Genomic DNA, 18268 nt, shown 5'->3' with positions numbered 1-18268 from the left:
CTACAGGTGTGGAGCGAAGTTAGCAAGGTGTTTTTCAAGACAAGGTTGCCTGCTAGGAAATAATATTAAAATTACAGATTTCACTGAGGCATACCCCAGTTCCATTTATAAAATGGGAATCTACAAATGGTGACTGATTTTTAAAACACAAAGTTCAACATTTTTCTTGTGGTGTTTTTTTTAATCCTTTATTTAGAAGATCATTAGTAGGGCCCTATCAAATTTGTGGCCATGAAAAATGCATTATGAACCATGAAATCTGGTCTCTCCCCCTGAAATCTAGTCTTTTGTGTGCTTTTGACCTATACTGTACAGATTACATGGGGGAGACCCGTGTTTCTGAACCTGGGGATCCAGGCCCAAAAGGGAGTTGCAGGGGGGGTCATAGTATATTTTAGGGGGGGCTGCGGTATTGCCACCCTTACTTCTGCACTGTCTTCAGAGCTGGATGGCTGGAGAGCGGTGACTGTTGGCTAGGCACCCAGTGCTTAAGGCAGCACCCCACCAGCAGCAGCGCAGAAGTAAGGGTGGCCATGCCATGCCATCCTTCTGTGCTGCTGGTGGTGGATCTGGCTTGAGAACTGGGCTTCCAGCCAGCAGCCGCCATTCTCCAGCTGCCCAGCTCTGAAGGCAGTGCTGCCACCAGCAGCACTACAGAAGTAAGGGTAGCAGTACCATCATCTGTCTTCTCTCTCCCCCCCCCCTCCAATTTGGGTCAGGATCCCTACAATTAGAACACCGTGAAATTTCAGATTGAAATAGCTGAAATCATAATTATGAAATTTAAAAAATCCTATGATTATGAAATTGACCAAAATGGACCATGAATTTTTTTAGGGCTCTAATCATTAGCTATTCCTCTGTGTAGTTGGAACTTAATTAGGTATTATGTCTATTGGTTACAGCTAGTTTTAATTCACTAGCAAAATTGCCATATGTTTATCATGCCATTCAGCCATGTAGATATGACTGAATGGCATGATAAATCAGACAAACATAATATTAACAATAAAAAAAAGAGACATAAACAAATAGTCAAAAAAGGGAAGGTGGAGATGGGGAAGAAGAAAGGGAAAAAGCTGATAGCTCACAGAATGCCAGACTTTCATTCCACCTGATCTATCTCAGCATTCTTTATCCAAATGTATCAAGAAATGGAGTCCAGATGTCTTCAAATTCATATAATTGCTCTCCATGTCTATAAGCGCTTATTTTTTTCACTGCCAACTCATACAGGTCCAAATGGCATTGCTGTATTCTGGGTATAACCCTACTTCTCCATTTTTGTAAAATCATGCAGTTGGTAGTCATAACAGTCCTTAAGAACCCAAGTTTTTGTGATGGAATAACTCCCAGTGTAGTAGGTACAGAACCTATGATATAACTTTCAGCTAAGATTTGGTTGCTGAAACCAAGCACTATTTTCACTCTTGTGCCCACCTCTTTCCACGGCTGCCTGACAGTTGGACAGTCCCATAGCATAGGTATCAGAGTTCCTTTTTCTTCATTACAGTGCCAGCAAACATCAGAGGGCAAGTCCCTATCTTGCTCAACCTTTGTGTCATCGAGTATATTTTGAATAGAATCTTCTTTGCTGTATTGAGTGTAGCCTGAGATCCACAGAAGCATTTTAAACATGTATAGTCTGCCGCTGGGATTCTTTTAGGGGCTGTGATATCTCCCCTTCCTATGCTTTCACAAAGCACTCCAGACCACTGGATATTTTCTTTGATAGTAAAGCATACATAGTGAACGTAGGCTTGGGGAAATTATGAAGCATTCCAAGGTCCCTAGTAGGTCTGGGGCCTGTGACAGTCCTAGGGCATCCAGACCAAACTGATACATTAGCAAGTGTGTTAGTTGTAAGGACGGCCACTCTACTGAGGGTGGCAGGTCATATGGTTTCTTTAGTGTTTAGAAAAGAGAGAAGAGCCTTTATCCTTGACTAATTGGGAAATCTGTTTCATGCCCTTGCTCAGCTAGTTCTTTGTAATTATAGTTGCAAGTTTGGGTTACACTTGATAGGTACTTTGTGGTGATGATGAAATTGGTACCTCTTAGCTAGGATAGTCCAGACCCTCCACACAGCCACCACTGTAGGCACGTTATTTTTTTTCCATTGGACAAAAAGAAACACCCAGGAGCTCCATGGGAGGAATTGGATGCATTAATACTCTTTCAGCTTCCTCCTGTATAGATATAAGGGTATTAGAATGCTGGAACCAATTTGACATCTGTAACATGATAAAAGCACAATAGTAATTTTGTATGTCTGGGAGCGCAAACCCACCTTTTGGCTATAGGGAGCTGGAGTTAATGGGCATTGATTAAACAAGGGGATATAGATAGAATATAGAGTAGTCTAGGCAGAATATTCATTTTTATTGTACTAACCATTCCCTACAGGCTCAGGGAGAGTGGGTGCCACCTATTTATATAACAAGTTGTTTGACAGAGCACGGATTCTAAACTAGTGAAGATAAATTTATTAATGTTTCTTGGTACTTGCAATTAAGTTCCTCAATATACATCAGTTTGCCTATGGAAAAAGCCCAACTACATGACAATAGGGAAATAGTTCTGATTTTTCCCAATTTATTTTGTAACCAGATATTGCTCTGAATTTTTTAATTAATGAAAGGGAGGTTGGAATAGTGGTTTCTGGTTTTTGATGTATGCAAAAGGGTATTGTCTCCATAGAACATCAATTTATACTCCATGGAACCAAGTTGTATGCCTAAGATATCTTAATGAGCCTGTACAGCTATTGCCAGGGGCTCAAGAGCCAATTAAAAAAGTTAATGGGGCCAGCAAACACAGTTTTTCTAGTACCCCAGAAGAGGCTGAAGAGGTCAAATTGTTGGTTGTGATATGGGGGACTAGGTAAGAATATAACAGTTGGATCCAGGAACTAAATATAGGTTCCAATCCAAATTTTTCTACAGTGTAAAACTTATACCTCCAGCCCACTCCTGTCAAAAGTCTTTTCTGCATCTAAAGCTAATACATTGATTTCTCTGTGTTAATTTATTTGATTTTTTTTTCCCCCCATAGAAAGTATAATGGAGAACACAGAAGAGTCAGGATCAGAATCGGAATCTGAAATTAAGAGGAAGGTACAACAGAAACGTCACTGCAGTTCATGTCAATCTGATTTGCCTCTGTCTCCTGCTACAAAAAACTGTTTAACCCACTTAGAGGTGGGTTAGATACAGAATGCCTAGTTCTATTTTAACTTCAGAAACAAGTAGCATTAGTAAGACACAGCTCAAGTTTCAGAGTGGAAATAGTTACAGTTTTTAAAATGTTTGTAACTGGGAAGGGAATGTTTTGGTGGTTTAAAATATGTCTATCTACCACTCTGACACATCCAAATTGTAAAGAGTCAATATTGGAACTGTGTATACCTTTATAATATTTATTTCTTCAAATGATGATCCCTATTTTATTCTGTGGAGGGTAATATGCATGTGCCATGCATCTGGAGATTTTGGTAGTAGCAGCATGCATTGGTCTGTGAATGCACTCTGGGTCTGCGCATGCACCCTTGATTTCATCTGAAGTGATAAAGGGCAGGGCGGACTGCCTGTGCCCGCAGTTCCTTCTTACAGCCACATGGTCTGAATCGGAGCCTCAATTGTTTTCTCATCTCTTGGAATATACTTTCTGAAACACAGAAAAAAGACTTTTATTCTTGTATATAGTTAGTATGTCAGTCAACAGTGCTATTCTCCAACAGCTCCACACTGTCTGGCATACTCTGGCCACCTGTTCACCCACCCCAGAAGGGGGTGGAAAAGGGATGCTATATATTGATGAAGGGATCTGAGTTTTTCTCACCCAACCCCCCAATTCCTTGGTTATACAAGCAGCCACGGAACAGGCCAGGCAACATCATCTGTGTTCTACTCCAACTGACAAGGCGGGTAGGAGATTGGACCTCGTGGGTTGTAATGTATTTTCTTAAGCCAGCCTTCAGTTTTGGCTCTCCAGTTACCTTGCTTTACTAGCAAAATAGGACTTTCTGAACTATGACCAGTTAGTGGACTTTGCTGAGAAACTTCCCCAGCAGGACCTTGCCCAATTCCATACTATTGTAGAGAAAGGCAAACTGGTTTGCCAGGATGACACTCCAGGCCGTGGTGGGTTTGGTGGACACATCTTCATGCACTGTGGCCGCAGGGGTCGTCATGAGAAGAGAAACCAGGTTGCATTTGTCTGGGAGGTGCAGGATACCATTGAAGACCTCCCTTTCAATAACTCTCTCCTCTTCAACCTGAAGACTGATGATTACCTGCACTCCCTCAAGGACTCCAGACTACTCTGTGATCACTGGGTGTATATATACACACCAGCACCCAAATGCAAGTTCTACCACCCACCCCTTGCACAACAGTTCAGAACGCCTCAATTCTTTGAACAACCCTACGAGCCTCCTTTTAAGAATCAGAAAACCCAACAATCCCATCCACCCGGTCCATCAGCACAGTCTTAACACTGTGTACTCAGTCTTCGCATAAACAATATTTCTGAGTGCATTTAGAGAGCCAACAACCACCTATTGCATTACATACAACCCACCCCCTCTGGGGAACATCTAGCACTCTTTCTACCAGCCTGAAGTGTGACAACGGACAAGTGTGTTCTGGATGCCATTCAACATGGCTATGTGATCAAGTTCATGATACTACCTCATCCACATCCCCGTCCTGCCTCTGGGACAACTCCCATGATAGTATCCTCGCCCTAGAGGTAGATGCCCTCCTTCAAAGGGGAGCAATAGAACCTGTTCCCATGGCCTTTTGAGGCACAGGGTTCTATTCCACTTATTTCCTGGTACTTAAAAAAAAAAAAAAAAAAAAAAGAGGAGGATGGAGACCAATCCTAGATCTGTCATCTCACTCACTCCATATGTGAGCCAGAGTTTTCTATGGTCACTCTTGCAGCCAATTATACCCTTGCTAGAAAGAGGCACATGGGTTACGGCTTTTGATATGCAAGACGCTTACTTCCACGTATTCATCCTATCCACAGAGGGTTCTTCAGATTCATGGTAAGCTCTCGACACTTCCAATACAGGGTTCTACCATTTGGACTCATCACTGCTCCACGGGTCTTCAGCAAGGTTTTCTCTGTAGTGGTCGCCCACCTCCAGCGTCGAGGGATCCTTTGGGTATGTCTACACTTGCTGGTAGATCAGCCCTGCTGCAATCAACGCAGCGAGTGTCGATTTAGCGGGTCTGGTGAAAACCTGCTCTCCCATTGATTTGTGTACTTCACCTCCCCGAGAAGCATAGGGGAAGTCGACAGGAGACACTCTCCCATCGACACAGCGCAGTGTAACCACTGCGGTAAGTGGATCTAACAACGTCTACTTCAGTTACGTTATTCATGTAACTGAAGTTGCGTAAGTTAGATCGATTTTACCATGGTAGTATAGACCAGCCCTTATATTCCCCCATCTTGATGACTGGCTGCTAGCAGCATGATCCAAACAGGAGGCTCAAGTATCTACCTCCCTGCTGCTTCTACTGCTCTCCTTCCTGGGGCTGAGCATCAACAACAAAAAATTGACATTAGACCCCACATTAGTCCCTAGAGTTCATTGGGCCCATGCATCAGTGCGGTCTCTGCATGTGCCTACCCTACCAGGACAGATTCCAGACCCTGCTAGAACTGATTACTATGGTGACTTCCAGTCCTTCTGTTCCTGCCAGAACTTGCCTTTCCCTTTTTGGCTACAGGGCGATGTGCATGTATGTCACCTCCTTCGCTTCTCTCTGCTTCTGCTGTGGTTACAGAGAGCCTATTCTCCTACAAAACGTTCCATGGACCTTCTACTGACTATCCCATTCACCCCCCCCACACACACACACACAGACACACCCCCAAGATTCTCTTCTGGTTTTCAGCGGTGGAAGGACCAATTCAAGTTTGCACCAGGATACCCTTCCTTCAGTCTTCCCCATGCATAATGATCATCACAGATGCATCACTCAATAGATAGGGTACCCACATGTGCTAGCACCTGACACAAAGAACTTGGACTGCTCAGGAATCCAACATCAACATCCTGGAGCTTGGGGCAGAAAGGAGTGTATGTCTCGCATTTCTCCTGTCTATCCACTCCCGTCGAGTTCTCATCACATTAGATGATACCACCACCATTTACTACCTAAACAATCAAGGGGGCACAAAGTCGCCAGCACTTTGTGCAGAGGTGGTTCGCTTGTAGAACTGGTGCATCGCACACAATATCCTGTTTTCAGCATCTTCTCTTCAGAGGACTCGGAACATGATTGTGGACTCTCGCAGCAGGAAATTCGTGACCAGCTACAAATGGGAACTTCACAACTCTGTGGCCAATGACATTTTTGATTGATGGGGAACTCTGACCAGAGATCTCTTTGCCTCCCACACCAACAGCAAATGCATCCAGTACTGCTCCAGGGAAAGGCTTTTCACCCATTCCCAAGGCATTGTCCTAGTCATATGCTGTTCGGACCACATCAGTTATGTGTCTCTTCCTCTACCACTCCTGTCCTGTATCTGCCACAAGATCAGACGGGAGAGAGCAATGGTCATCCTGCTCGACCTATTCTGTCCTCTTCAATTCTCATTTTCCCTCCTCCGGATGTCAGCATATCCTCTGTTTCCACTTCTGGCTTTTCTGGAACTGCTCATGCAATTCAACGGCAGGATCAGACACCTTGATCCACAGGTGCTGCTCTTTAGAGCTTGATTTTTGGATAGGTATCTTCGCTAGACCTGAAGTGTTTGTCAACAGTACAAGAAGTATTCTCAAGTAGCAGGAAAAATCCATGAGGCAGTCAAATTGAGCCAAGTGGCAATATTTCGCCTCCTAGGCCCAGCAGAAGGGTCTTGCTCCTGAGGCTGTGGGTGTTCCTTTCCTCTTGGACTATCTCCCATTCTGAAGGCCTTGGCACTCGCTCTCAACTCCATCAAGGTGCATGTAGCGGCCATTAGTGCTTTTCACCCTCCTGTGGAGGAGACCTTTGTCTTTATGCACCCCTTTGCTTCAAGGTTCTGGAAGGGTCGCTTATGAACTAATCTTCCCATTCCATCCATCGCTCTCGAGTGGGATTTCAACTTTGTTCTCACAGCATTGATGAAATTGTCCTTCAGACTTCTGGCTTCTTGCTCACTGTCTCTTCTCTCCTTCCTGATAGGTATTATTTCTGTGAGAAGGGTAGGCAAACTGGGGGCCATGATGATGGACCCCATCCCCTTCACCATGTTCCATAAAATGCACCCCAAGATTCTGCCAAAGCGGTTCCTTGCTTTGACCTCAAACCAACCATTCACTTAGCTGCTTTCTTTCCAAATTCGCACTCCTCAGAGGAGGAACAGTGCCTTCACTTCCTCAATGTCCAGAGGTCCCTGGCCTTTTACCTGCAGAGGATGAGGCCATTCAGGAAGTCCCCTAGATGGTTTATTGCTGTAATGGAGAGGATTAAGGGGTAAGCCATCTCCACTGAGCAGATTTCTAAGTTTGTTTCGGGGTGCATTATGTTCTATCAATTATTTGAACTGTCTCCACCTCTTGGGGTACAAGCGCACTCCACAAGAGAACAGGCATCCAGTATGGCCACGCTTAACATAAGAACAGCCATGCTGGGTCAGACCAAAGGTCCATCTAGCCCAGTATCCTGTCTACCAACAGTGGCCAATGCCAGGTGCCCCAGAGGGAGTGAACCTAACAGGTAATGATCAAGTGATCTCTCTCCTGCCATCCATCTCCACCCTCTGACAAACAGAGTCTAGGGACACTATTCCTTACCCCATCCTGGCTAATAGCCCTTAATGAACTTAACCTCCATGAATTTATCCAGTTCTCTTTTAAACGTTGTTATAGTCCTAGCCTTCAAAACCACAACCTCCTCAGGCAAGGAGGTACACAAGTTGACTGTGCGCTGTGTGAAGAACTTCCGTTTATTTGTTTTAAACCTGATGCCTATTAATTTCATTTGGTGACCCCTAGCTTCACAATGTGCTACTTACGGATATATGTAGGGCGGCCACATGGAGTTCAGTACATCGCATTTCTTCCCATTACGCCTTGGTGCAAGATTCTGTGACAGATGCCTCATTTGGCATGGCTGTTCTCTGCTCCACAGTTCTGTCATCTTCCTAGCATCTTCCTCCTAGCTAGGTACTGCTTGTTAATCACCCTCAGTGGAATATAATAGCGACAATCACTCAAAGAAGAGGAGGTTACTTACATGTAACTGGAGATTCTTCGAGATTTATGGTCCTTATCTATTTTCCAATCCCACCTTCCTTCCCCCGTGCTGTGGATTTCTTGGTTCACGGTACCAAAGGAACTGAGGGTGCAGTCCGTTCACTCCACCTTTTATTGCCTCGTACGAAACCATGAGGTGGACCACATGCTTGGGCCAAACGACATTGCTACTTTCAAAATCTCCAGCTCCAAATGCATGTTGCATGTGTGTTAAGCTCAGTGGAATAGAGAGAGAGGGACCACACATCTCTAAGAACCTCCAGTTACAAGTAAGTAATTTTTTCTTCCTGATGATGTAGCAACAGACTGGTCAGAGTCTAAATTATTTCAATAATCAGTTATATTTTGACAAACCTGAAAATGCTAGTAATTTACTACTTGTTTTTGTTCCATATAAAATAGTAATAATATTTCAGTGTGTTAGTATTTTAAAACAAAAGGAATCTGCTAAACAAAAGATTTAACTCTTTAGTGTTTCAGACAGTAGAGAATAAAAGTTATTAAAAAGATACATAAGTGCCCTCCCTGAGATGGTAGTTTTCCATAGATATTGATCTGTAATATAATAAAAATTAATCTGTTCTTCGAGTTCTTGCTCATGTTGATTCCATTCTAGATGCGTGTGCTCCCACGTGCATGGCCGTTGAAGACGTTTGCCTTGGCGGTACCCATAGGTCCAGCTGTGGCGCACTCCGGAGTGCTGCGCTCATGGTGCGGTATATCAGGTGCCCTTGGCCCTGCGCCCTCTCAGTTCCGTCTTACTGTCCTTGGTGGTCAGTCGGAGTGCCTTCCTTGCTCGTCAAGGAATTCCGGTTACTTTCTTTGGACTTTGTGCCTTTCAGCTTTGTATATAGTTATCTTTAGTGTTAAGTACCTGTTAATTGTGGTAGTTAGTGTTAGTAGTTAGGTCCCAGCATAGACTTTGTGCCCTGGTCTTCGGGCTTTAAGCCTTGTGACTCCTGTAACCGGCCTATGCCTGTTAGCGACCCGCACGGCATCTGTCTCAAGTGCCTGGGGGAAGCACACGTTAAAGAGTGGTACCGAGTTTGTAGGAACTTTAGGCCTTACACGCAGAAGGAGAGAGACATCTGCCCTCCGCCTGGTGTTCAAGCCATCTTGGCATGAGTCTCCCAGCACCTCTGCATCGGCAAAGAGCACCATTGGCACTGGGGCCCTCCTGGCACCGCTCCATGCTGCTGGTGCCAAAGAAAAGGGCCGAGAAGTACGGTTCCCCAGCATCAGCGAAGAAGGCTGTGAGCAAGGAGCTGGCCCCGAGCTGCGTGCCTACACCAGAGCCCTGCAGTTGGCCCTTCCAAGTCGGGACAGTCTGCCTGAAAAAGGTCCTTTGAATCCTGCAAGTCAGACTGGACCTTCTCTCCTGCTGGCACTGATGCCTTTGAAGGCCCAGGTGTCAAAAGAGCACAGCCTACGCCCGCACAACCAGCACCACCAGTGCTGCAGGCTTCGTCTAAGGCTCCCCAAGAGGGCAAGTTGGTTGATAAAGCTCCTCAGTGAGCAGCTGGTCGCTAATGATGTTCTTGAGATCGGCGAGGGCTTACCATCAGTCACCGGCTCTGCGGTCACGGTCGCTGTTGTCTCGGCGCAGCTCGCTGGGAGGGAGGTGCCAGTCCCCATATTACTCGTGCTGGTCACCGTCCCGAAGATCATCGCCCTGCGCCGTTCCGGGTCACTGACACCGTGGGAATGATCTTCCCGCCTCCAGTCTCCTCGGCACAGCACCTACGCACCGCACTATTGGCACTAGTCTCCTCGGGCGGGGCACCAATGTCTGGTTTCAGTGGTCTCTAGGCAGACCCAGGCCTCGTAAGTCTCTGTGTGGTCTCTGGAAGGGGGTTTCTCTGGAAGGGGGCTTCTCTGGTACCGAGGGCCTCTTCAGCTCATCGTCACCGGCATAGTTGGTGCTGGGCCCGGCACTGGAGGAACACCTGGTGTCCAAACTTCAAGAGGCTGTGCCTACCCCCAAGCCATCCTCCCACACGGAGGAAGAGGAACAGCTCCCCCCCCCCCCCCCACAGTCCTCCTCGTCATCCCCTGATGAAGTAGTCGCGGGCCTATCCAGCACCAGCCCGCCTGATCACTTTAAGGACCACCAGGCCTTGCTCCGGTGGGTAGCTGACAACCTGGGCTTACATGTGGAAGAGATGGCTGAACAGGAAGACACTCTGTTTAAAGTCCTGTCAGCCTCAGCTCTTGCCCATATAGCGCTGCCAGTGCATAAAGGGGTCCTCAAAATTGCCAAGGCCATTTGGCAGATGCCCTTCTCCATCCTTCCTACCTCAAAACGAGCCAAGAAAAAGAACTTTGTTCCAGCAACAAGTTTTGAATATCTTTATAAGCCCCTCCCTCCTTCCCTCCCTCCCCTCCCCCCCAGCTCATTGGTAATCTCAGCGGTCAGTGAAAAGGAGAAGCAGGTGCACTTTAGTTCCTCCCCAAAAAACCAGGAGGCCAAGCAGCTAGGTTTGGAGGGAGGGATAGCTCAGTGGTTTGAGCATTAGCCTGCTAAATGCAGGGTTGTGAGTTCAATCCTTGAGGGGGCCATTTAGAGAACTGGGGTAAAAATCTGTCTGGAGATTGGTCCTGCTTTGAGCAGGGGGTTGGACTAGATGACCTCCTGAGGTCCCTTACAACCCTAATATTCTAAGAAAAAGTTATTCAACAGCAAGTCTACAGTTTTGGGTGGCAAACAACCAGGCCCTCCTGGGCTGCTATAACTTTAATTTATGGGACACACTTCATAAATTTAAGGAGTCCCTCCTGCAGGAGCAGGCCCAGGAGTTTGGCACTCTCGTGCAGGAGGGCACCTCACCAACCTGCTGTGCCATGCAAATGGTGTGGAATGCAGTGGACCCAGGGTGGTGGCATCTGCAGTGGTGATGAGGCGCAGCTCCTGGCTTGAAACTGTTGGGCTCTCCTAGGAGATGCAGACCTCCATTCAGGACCTTTCCTTTGATGGAAACGGTCCGTTTTCTGATCAAACGGATGTGAGGCAGCATAAAGTAAAGGACACCAAAACAAACCTCTATTCCCTGGGCAGCCACACGCCGCAATCAATGCGTAAGACATTCTGGCTGCCTCCACTGCCAAGGTCTGCCTGACCTGGTTCCAGACCTGCCAGGAGAAGGATATGGACACCAGCTTTGGTCGTCACCGCCCTTCTGCCTCCTGCTTGCCCACGCAGCCTCACCAGGCTAAACATTTGACGGGGCAGAAGCGCTCGTATTGATGGAGGGGTCAAGAGTGATGCCCCAGCCAATTCCCCGGATCTGCCACCTTTTCTCAACTGCCTTTTTCCTTAGCACTCAGCCTGGTTGAGGGTTATATCGGACTGTCGAGTCCTGGACATAATAGCTCAGGGCTATGCCCTGCAATTTTTGCCCACCCCTCACTTCCCCGTCCATCTTCAGGGACCCTTCTCATGAGCAACTCCTCGCTCAGGAGGTCGACAACCTTCTGTGTCTGGGGGCCATGGAGGATGTTCCTCGGGACATGAAAGGAAGGGGGTTCTATTCTTGTTACTTTCTAATCCCAAAAGCCAAAGGGGGCCTCCGACCTATCCTGGACCTGCACCACTTCAACAAGTCTCTCCAGAAATAGAAGTTTTGCATGGTCTCCTGGGCCTCCATCATTCCTTCCCTGGTTCCGGGAGACTGGTACGCTGCTCTTGACATAAAGGACGCTTTTTTCTATATTTCTGTATTCTTGGAGCACATTCGCTTCCTCTGTTTTGTGGTGGGAGCACACCATTTCCAGTTCATGGCGCTGCTCTTTGGCCTCTCTTTGGCCCCCCAGGGTGTTCACACAGTGCATGATGCTGGTAGCGGCTTGCCTCAGGTGTCGTGGGGTCCACCTATCTCCATACCTAGAGGACTGGCTCATCCAGGGCAGGTCTCTGGATTAAGTGTGGGGCAGCCTCGATCTGGTGTGTTCCACCTGCTGCGACCTGGGCCTGTTAATAAATATAGAAAAGTCAGTGTTAGTGCCAGTCCAGCACATAGAGTTCATCAGAGATGTTTTAGACTCCATGCAGGCCAGGGCCTTCCTACTGGAAGCATACTTTCGGGCCATGTTGGACCTGATCTCCCATCTGAAGAACCACCTGCTCTCTACGGCTTACGCCTGCCTATGGCTGGCGGGTCATATGGCCGCATGCACATATGTGGATAGCCATGCTCGGCTCCACCTACAGCCACTACAAGCATAGACTGCCCCGGTCTATGTTCTCAACAGATATGCCCTGGACAGGATGGACAAGGTACCAGACTGTGTCCTTTCTTCCCTTAACTGATGGCTAGATCCCCGATTGGTGCTGCAGGAAGTTCCCTTCGTGACTCCATCCCCATCGCTGACTCTGGTATCCGATGCCTCAGATCTGGGATGGAGAGCCCATCTGGGCGAGCTCAGCACCCAGGACCACTGGCTGCCGGACGATCTAACCCTCCATATCAACGTCAGGGAGCTCAGCGTTTTGCCTAGCCTGCCAGGCCTTCTTTCCCCACCTAGAAGGCAAGGTAGTGCAGGTCCTGACGGACAATACCGCCGCAATGTATTGCATCAAAAGGCAGGACGGGGCCAGGTCTTCGGCCCTTTGTCAGAAGGCCCTCAGCCTTTGGAACTTTTGTGTGGAGCATGCCATTCATCTGGTGGCTGCCCACCTACATGGTGCCAAGACCGTCGTGGCAGATCACCTCAGCAGAGCCTTCTCAACTCACTACAAATAGTTGCTCCATCTGGAGGTGGTCAGCCTGATCTTCTGCAGGTGGGGGAGTCCCCAAGTGGACCCGTTTGCTTCCGGGCAGAACAGGAAGTACCACATGTTCCGTTTCCTGCAGAGCAGGGACAAGGGATCCTTGTCAGATGCCGTCTTGATAAATGGTCGCAAGCGCTGATGTATGCCTTCCCGCCAGTGCCCCTAATTCACAGGATCCTGATAAAAGTGAAGCACACAGGATGATCATCCTCCTCCTAGCCCTGGTGTTGCCTCACCAACACTGGTTGGGCATTTTGCTCAGTCTTTTGGCATCCGCCCCACTGCAGCTACCTCTTCAGCCGGATCTGTTGTCCCAGAACGACGGCACACTGCTGCGTCTGAACCTGGCAGCACTGCACCTGACAACATAGCTACTGCATGGCTGAAACGGATGAGCGAGCATGCTCTGCTGGGGTCCAGCAGGTCTTGTTGAGCAGCAGGAAGCCTTTCAGCAGGGTGACCTACTTGGCAAAGTGGAAATGATTCATGTGTTGGGCCTCAGATTCATAACTTCGGGTCTCGGAGGCCCCACTGCATCATGTCCTGTCCTATTTACTGTACCCAGCGCCTGTCACTCTCTTCGGTTAGAGTCTACCTGGCGGCCATTTTGATGTTCCACTCTCCATTTCAAGGCAGGTCGATCTTCACCCATCCTATGATGGCACAATTCTTAAAAGGTCTGGAGCACTTCTACCTGCACATCTGGGGCCTGGTCTCCCCTTGGGACCTGAATCTTGTGTTGTCATGGCTCATGTGCCCTCCTCTGGCTCGAGCCCCTGGCTTCATGCTCCCTCCTGCTTCTTTCTTGGAAAGTTTATTTCTTGGTTGTCATAACTTTGGCCCTCAGGGCATCTGAGATCAGGGTGCTGAGTTTGGAGCCGCCCTATACAGTCTTCTACAAGGACAAGGTCCAGCTGCGTCTGCACCCATCCCAAGGTCGTCGCCCAGTTTCATATGGGTCAGGACGTGTACCTAATGGTCTTCTGTCCAAAGCCTCATGCGTCGTACGAGGAACGCAGACTGCATACCCTGGTTGTCAGATGGGTGCTGGCCTTCTACATAGCTAAGACCAAACCATTCCGCAATTCAGTGCAGCTGTTTGTTGCTGTTGTGGACAGGATGAAAAGTTACCCAGTGTCTACCCAAAGAATTTCATCTTGGATCATGGCCTGCATCCGTTACTGTTATGAGCTGGCGAAGACGCCCCTGCCAGCGATCATGACGGCTCACTCGGCTAGGGCACAGGCATCCTCAACAGCCTTCCTAGCATGGTGCTGATCCAAGAGATCTGTCAGGCTGCTACCTAGTCTTCCGTCCACACGTTCACATCTCATTATGTGCTTACCCAGCAAGCTTGGGGTGACGCTAGCTTTGTCAGAGCAGTACTGCAAGGTTGTGAACTCTGAGCTGGCCTCCGAGGACTCTGCTTGTGAGTCACCTAGAATGGAATCGACATGACTAAGCACTCGAAGAAAAAATGGTTACCTTTCTTTCGTAACTGTTCTTGGCGACTTGTTCATGTCCATTCCATTACTTGCCCTTCTGCCCCTCTGTCGGAGTTGTCTGCAAGAAAAAAGTGAGAGGGCATACGGCTGACAGAGCTTGATATACTGCGCCATGAGCTCAGCACTCCAGAGTGCACCGCAACCGGCCTTATAGGCACTGCTAAGGCAATAATCTCTGACGGCCATGCACGTGGGCATGCACACACCTAGAATGGAATGGACATGAGCAACACATCTTGAAGAACAGTTACAAAAAGTAGGCAAGTTTTTTTTTGTTGCCACTGGAAAAAAATGTCTGACTTTGTTAAACTTTCCTTTTGGATGGGAGAATTAATATTCCCTTTTACTTTCTTTTACCTAGTTAGCTTAAATTTATTTGTAATGTGACCTGTTAAATCTAAAAGGCTTAAAAGAACTTTTAACTTGCTTTACTTGTTGACATTTCTCAAATATTTATTCTTTCAAGCCACAAACTCATAATATTTACCAAATGGTTCTGTAAGAGTATCATTTGGAGTAACTTGACATAAGAGGTACAAGCACTCAACTATCCATTCCTGCTGATATATTGGTAATTAATAAGGACTGTGCATAGAGAAGTATAACTGCCATGGTGGGTTTTAAATTTAAATTACATTTAAATTAATGGAGATAGGTATATCTCCTAGAACTGGAAAGGACCCCAAAGGGTCATCGAGTTCAGCCCCCGTCTTCACTAGCAGGACCAAGTACTGATTTTTGCCCCAGATCCCTAAGCGGCTCCCTCAAGGATTGAACTCACAACCCTGGGTTTAGCAGGCCAAAGCTCAAACCACTGAACTATCCCTCCCCTCCTTGTTCTGGTTAAGTGAATTGGGGAAGGGGAAGGAGTTTTTTCAGTACAAAAATATCCAATGATTAGAGGAAAAACTAGAATGTAAAAAAAATTTAGAAGCGCCTGTTGCACATGAAGTGAGAAAATAGCACAATTTCATGCTAAAGATCTAAAACTTCTACCTGCAGTAAATTGATTTTCTCTCAAATGTCATGAACATATATATTTTTTTCATCCTTGGACCTTTTGGCATTTTTCTGTCTTCTAGTCAAATTAATGCACTGGAGGATGTACATAATGTATGTGCATTTTAGTATATTCAGTACATAATGTGTGTAATGTAGTCATGTCAAATATTATATTTACTCTTAAATCTAGTGAGCCGTTTAAACAAAGGTATTATTCTTGATTTCTATTTCTGTTTCAATTGCAAGACTCATTAACTGCTAAATATGGTGAATAATTTATTATCGGAGAGAATTCTGTTCCTGCAATGAGTTGAAAATGTCAAATGGTTACGTGGCTGAGCATAAAAAGAGAGAGGGTAAAGTCCTGACCTCAGTGAGGACAATGGCAAAACTCTGGGTGAAATCCCATTCTATGTGAGTGCAGCTAGAGTGCTGTGCTACATGATACCATTGTGTATACTGTATATGCCAGAGACATTTAAAGAATGGAAAAAAAAACGTGTGTGTGGGGAGGGGATGTGGAATCTGTCTATAGAGTCAGGTGCCTTAGTTTGCATGAATCTTACTGTGCAGGTTCAGAGGGAGTAGTAATAAAATCCTCAAATGTTTTAAAATAATATTGTGATGCTTTTATGTATAAAAAAGTTAGATTGTCAGCTCTTTTCTGGGTTAGAAGTGTGGAAACTCTTTGGAAAGCTAGGGATTTCCCTTTCCAAATGGACCTAAGAGTTCATTTTGAGCCCTGCTGCAATGCCATGAAATATCTGACATAAATGTCTTGATGCTTTTTATGAATAGAAAAGCTGTTAAATCAGGACTGAATATTATCTATCCTGAAATAAGCAAGTGGGGTGTTTTAGGGAGAAGAAATTATTTCCTCTTTCTCCCCCACACATACCCATATATACCCCTAAAACATCTCAGGGGCTTGAAATACTAGAATAAGTGTTGGAGGAGATTAGATTAGTGAGTAGAGGGCACATGAGACAAAGATACATAAATGGTGATGTTAAGATTTAGTATATTGTGTGGATTTTTGCTAAGTTTTAATTTATTTTGTGCTACTCAGGATATAAAACAAATGCACAATAAAAATAATGCACAAGTACCATCTACTTAAATAGCCTGTTACTTTCAAAGAGAGACTAATTCTAGCAAGGTTCAGTGGTGGGTGTATCATCAGTATAGCTCATGCTGAAACATCACATGAAAGAGAAACTGACACCTTCTACTTTGAGACATCTGAAAGATAATTATTGTTGAAAGCTACTATTTCATGTTTCATTGCTGTGTAGAATTCTGGGCTGCGAGGAGGGAGAGGCTCAGACCTTAGGCTCCAGCCCAAGCCTGAAAGTCTAAACTGCAATGAAAAAGGCTTTCAGCCAGAGCCCTGCGAGCCCAAGTTGGGTGGCATGGGACAGCCATGGGTGTCTAGTTGCAGTGTAGACATACCCTTTGACTTCCACTTAAAAAGCAAAACAAAAAAGTCAAGCTACTCTTTAATGTTTGCTTTAGACTTGCATTCTTTATGCTATTGCTAACATAACATACATAGGTCTGAGTGATTGTTTCTTTTAAATATACATTTCAATTGCAAGATTAAAATCTGGGTTTCTGTTGTACCTTTTTCTACAAATGCCAAAACCACATGTGTTGTACTTACTGCCTTTTTTTATTCAAGGATTTGGAACCAACTGATTATTCCACATTTTGCTCAGGCTGTGAAAAGACAAATGAAAATCAGACCAAATGCCAAAGTTATGGAAATGTTTTCTGTAAGGATTTGCAAAGACGCTCCAAACAAACTGTGCCATTAAGTGAATCTTTGAGACCTTTATTGCGATCTTCAATACATCAGAATTCAACAGGGCAAAAATCTCCAGGTACAGGATTGAACACACAGAAGTTCTATGGCTCTGCTGGTGGGAAGGGTCCAGTTGATATCATACTGAGTAATGATATTATAGGACATTCTATGTCACGACCGAATGGAAAAGTTGGTCTCTTAACTGGGACAAAAATTATGAAGAGTTCAGGAAACTTAAGACAGAGGAATACAAGACCATCTGAACTAAATGATCCGAGTAAGTATGCTTTTATATAGCTAGATATGATTTGAACTTGCCAAATACCCAAGAATATCCTATAAGAATGAAAGATATTTGGTTCCATTTGTCTCCTGCCAACTATTTGGAATCTTTTGCTGGTCTTGGGTTTTTTTGTTTTTAACTTTGCATTGTTCTGCAGTTTAGAGGTACGCCCCTTATGAGTACAATAAAATATGATGAATGTGGAAAATCTGGATTGGTAAAACAAAGTATTAGTAGTTTCTTAATATATTTAAAAATGCCAGGCATGCTGCTAATGATTGATTCTTAATTTCTAAAGAGTATTCCTGCTGAGGATACATTACTTAAGCTTGAAAAAGGGAAGGTGGTTTTTTGGCGTCTCCCTCTCCTTTGCCCATCACATCCAAGTCATGTCACATTTTGCTGTTTCTTTCTGCATAACATTTCTAAACTCAAACCTTTTTAATTTAATCTACATGGTTGAAGTTCTCTTGTCCAAATACTCAGCTCATATCTGGACTGCAGCAGCCTCTTCATATTTACTTTGTCCTCCCCAATGCTTACATCACTACCCTCTAGTCCAATGTAAAATGTACCTGTGAAGACCATATTCCTTATCCATCGCTCTAACCATGTCCAACCCCCCCACCCCATACCTTTG

General features: G+C 45.7%; 1 protein-coding gene and 2 long non-coding RNA genes across 11 annotated transcripts in view; 1 reads left to right on the top strand and 2 right to left on the bottom strand.

Annotated features, from left to right (window-relative positions):
- Positions 1-18268, top strand: part of SENP6 (SUMO specific peptidase 6) — a 191784-nt gene that overhangs the window by 123501 nt on the left and 50015 nt on the right. For 8 of the 9 annotated variants that reach the window (XR_005595886.1, XM_039529204.1, XM_039529203.1 and 5 more), the window contains 2 exons: positions 3055-3200; positions 17220-17622. Coding sequence is in view for 8 of the 9 variants with exons in the window: in XM_039529204.1 (XP_039385138.1) it covers positions 3055-3200; positions 17220-17622 (549 nt within the window). In the remaining variant the exon portion in view is untranslated. The remainder of the gene's footprint in view (positions 1-3054; positions 3201-17219; positions 17623-18268) is intronic. The other variant, XM_039529206.1, reaches the window with a different exon arrangement.
- LOC120400537 lies at positions 739-11652 on the bottom strand. Its single transcript, XR_005595888.1, has 4 exons — positions 11302-11652; positions 8023-8192; positions 3408-3666; positions 739-2189 (listed from the first exon to the last, which is right to left on the bottom strand). It is a non-coding gene; the product is annotated as an uncharacterized LOC120400537 (long non-coding RNA).
- On the bottom strand, positions 11862-17255 carry LOC120400538. The gene is made up of 3 exons (XR_005595889.1): positions 17202-17255; positions 14517-14594; positions 11862-12230 (listed from the first exon to the last, which is right to left on the bottom strand). It is a non-coding gene; the product is annotated as an uncharacterized LOC120400538 (long non-coding RNA).

This window comes from Mauremys reevesii, linkage group 3, assembly GCF_016161935.1.
Source record: "Mauremys reevesii isolate NIE-2019 linkage group 3, ASM1616193v1, whole genome shotgun sequence".
Taxonomy (NCBI): Eukaryota; Metazoa; Chordata; order Testudines; family Geoemydidae; genus Mauremys; species Mauremys reevesii.
This window is presented reverse-complemented; position numbering and strand designations above follow the sequence as displayed.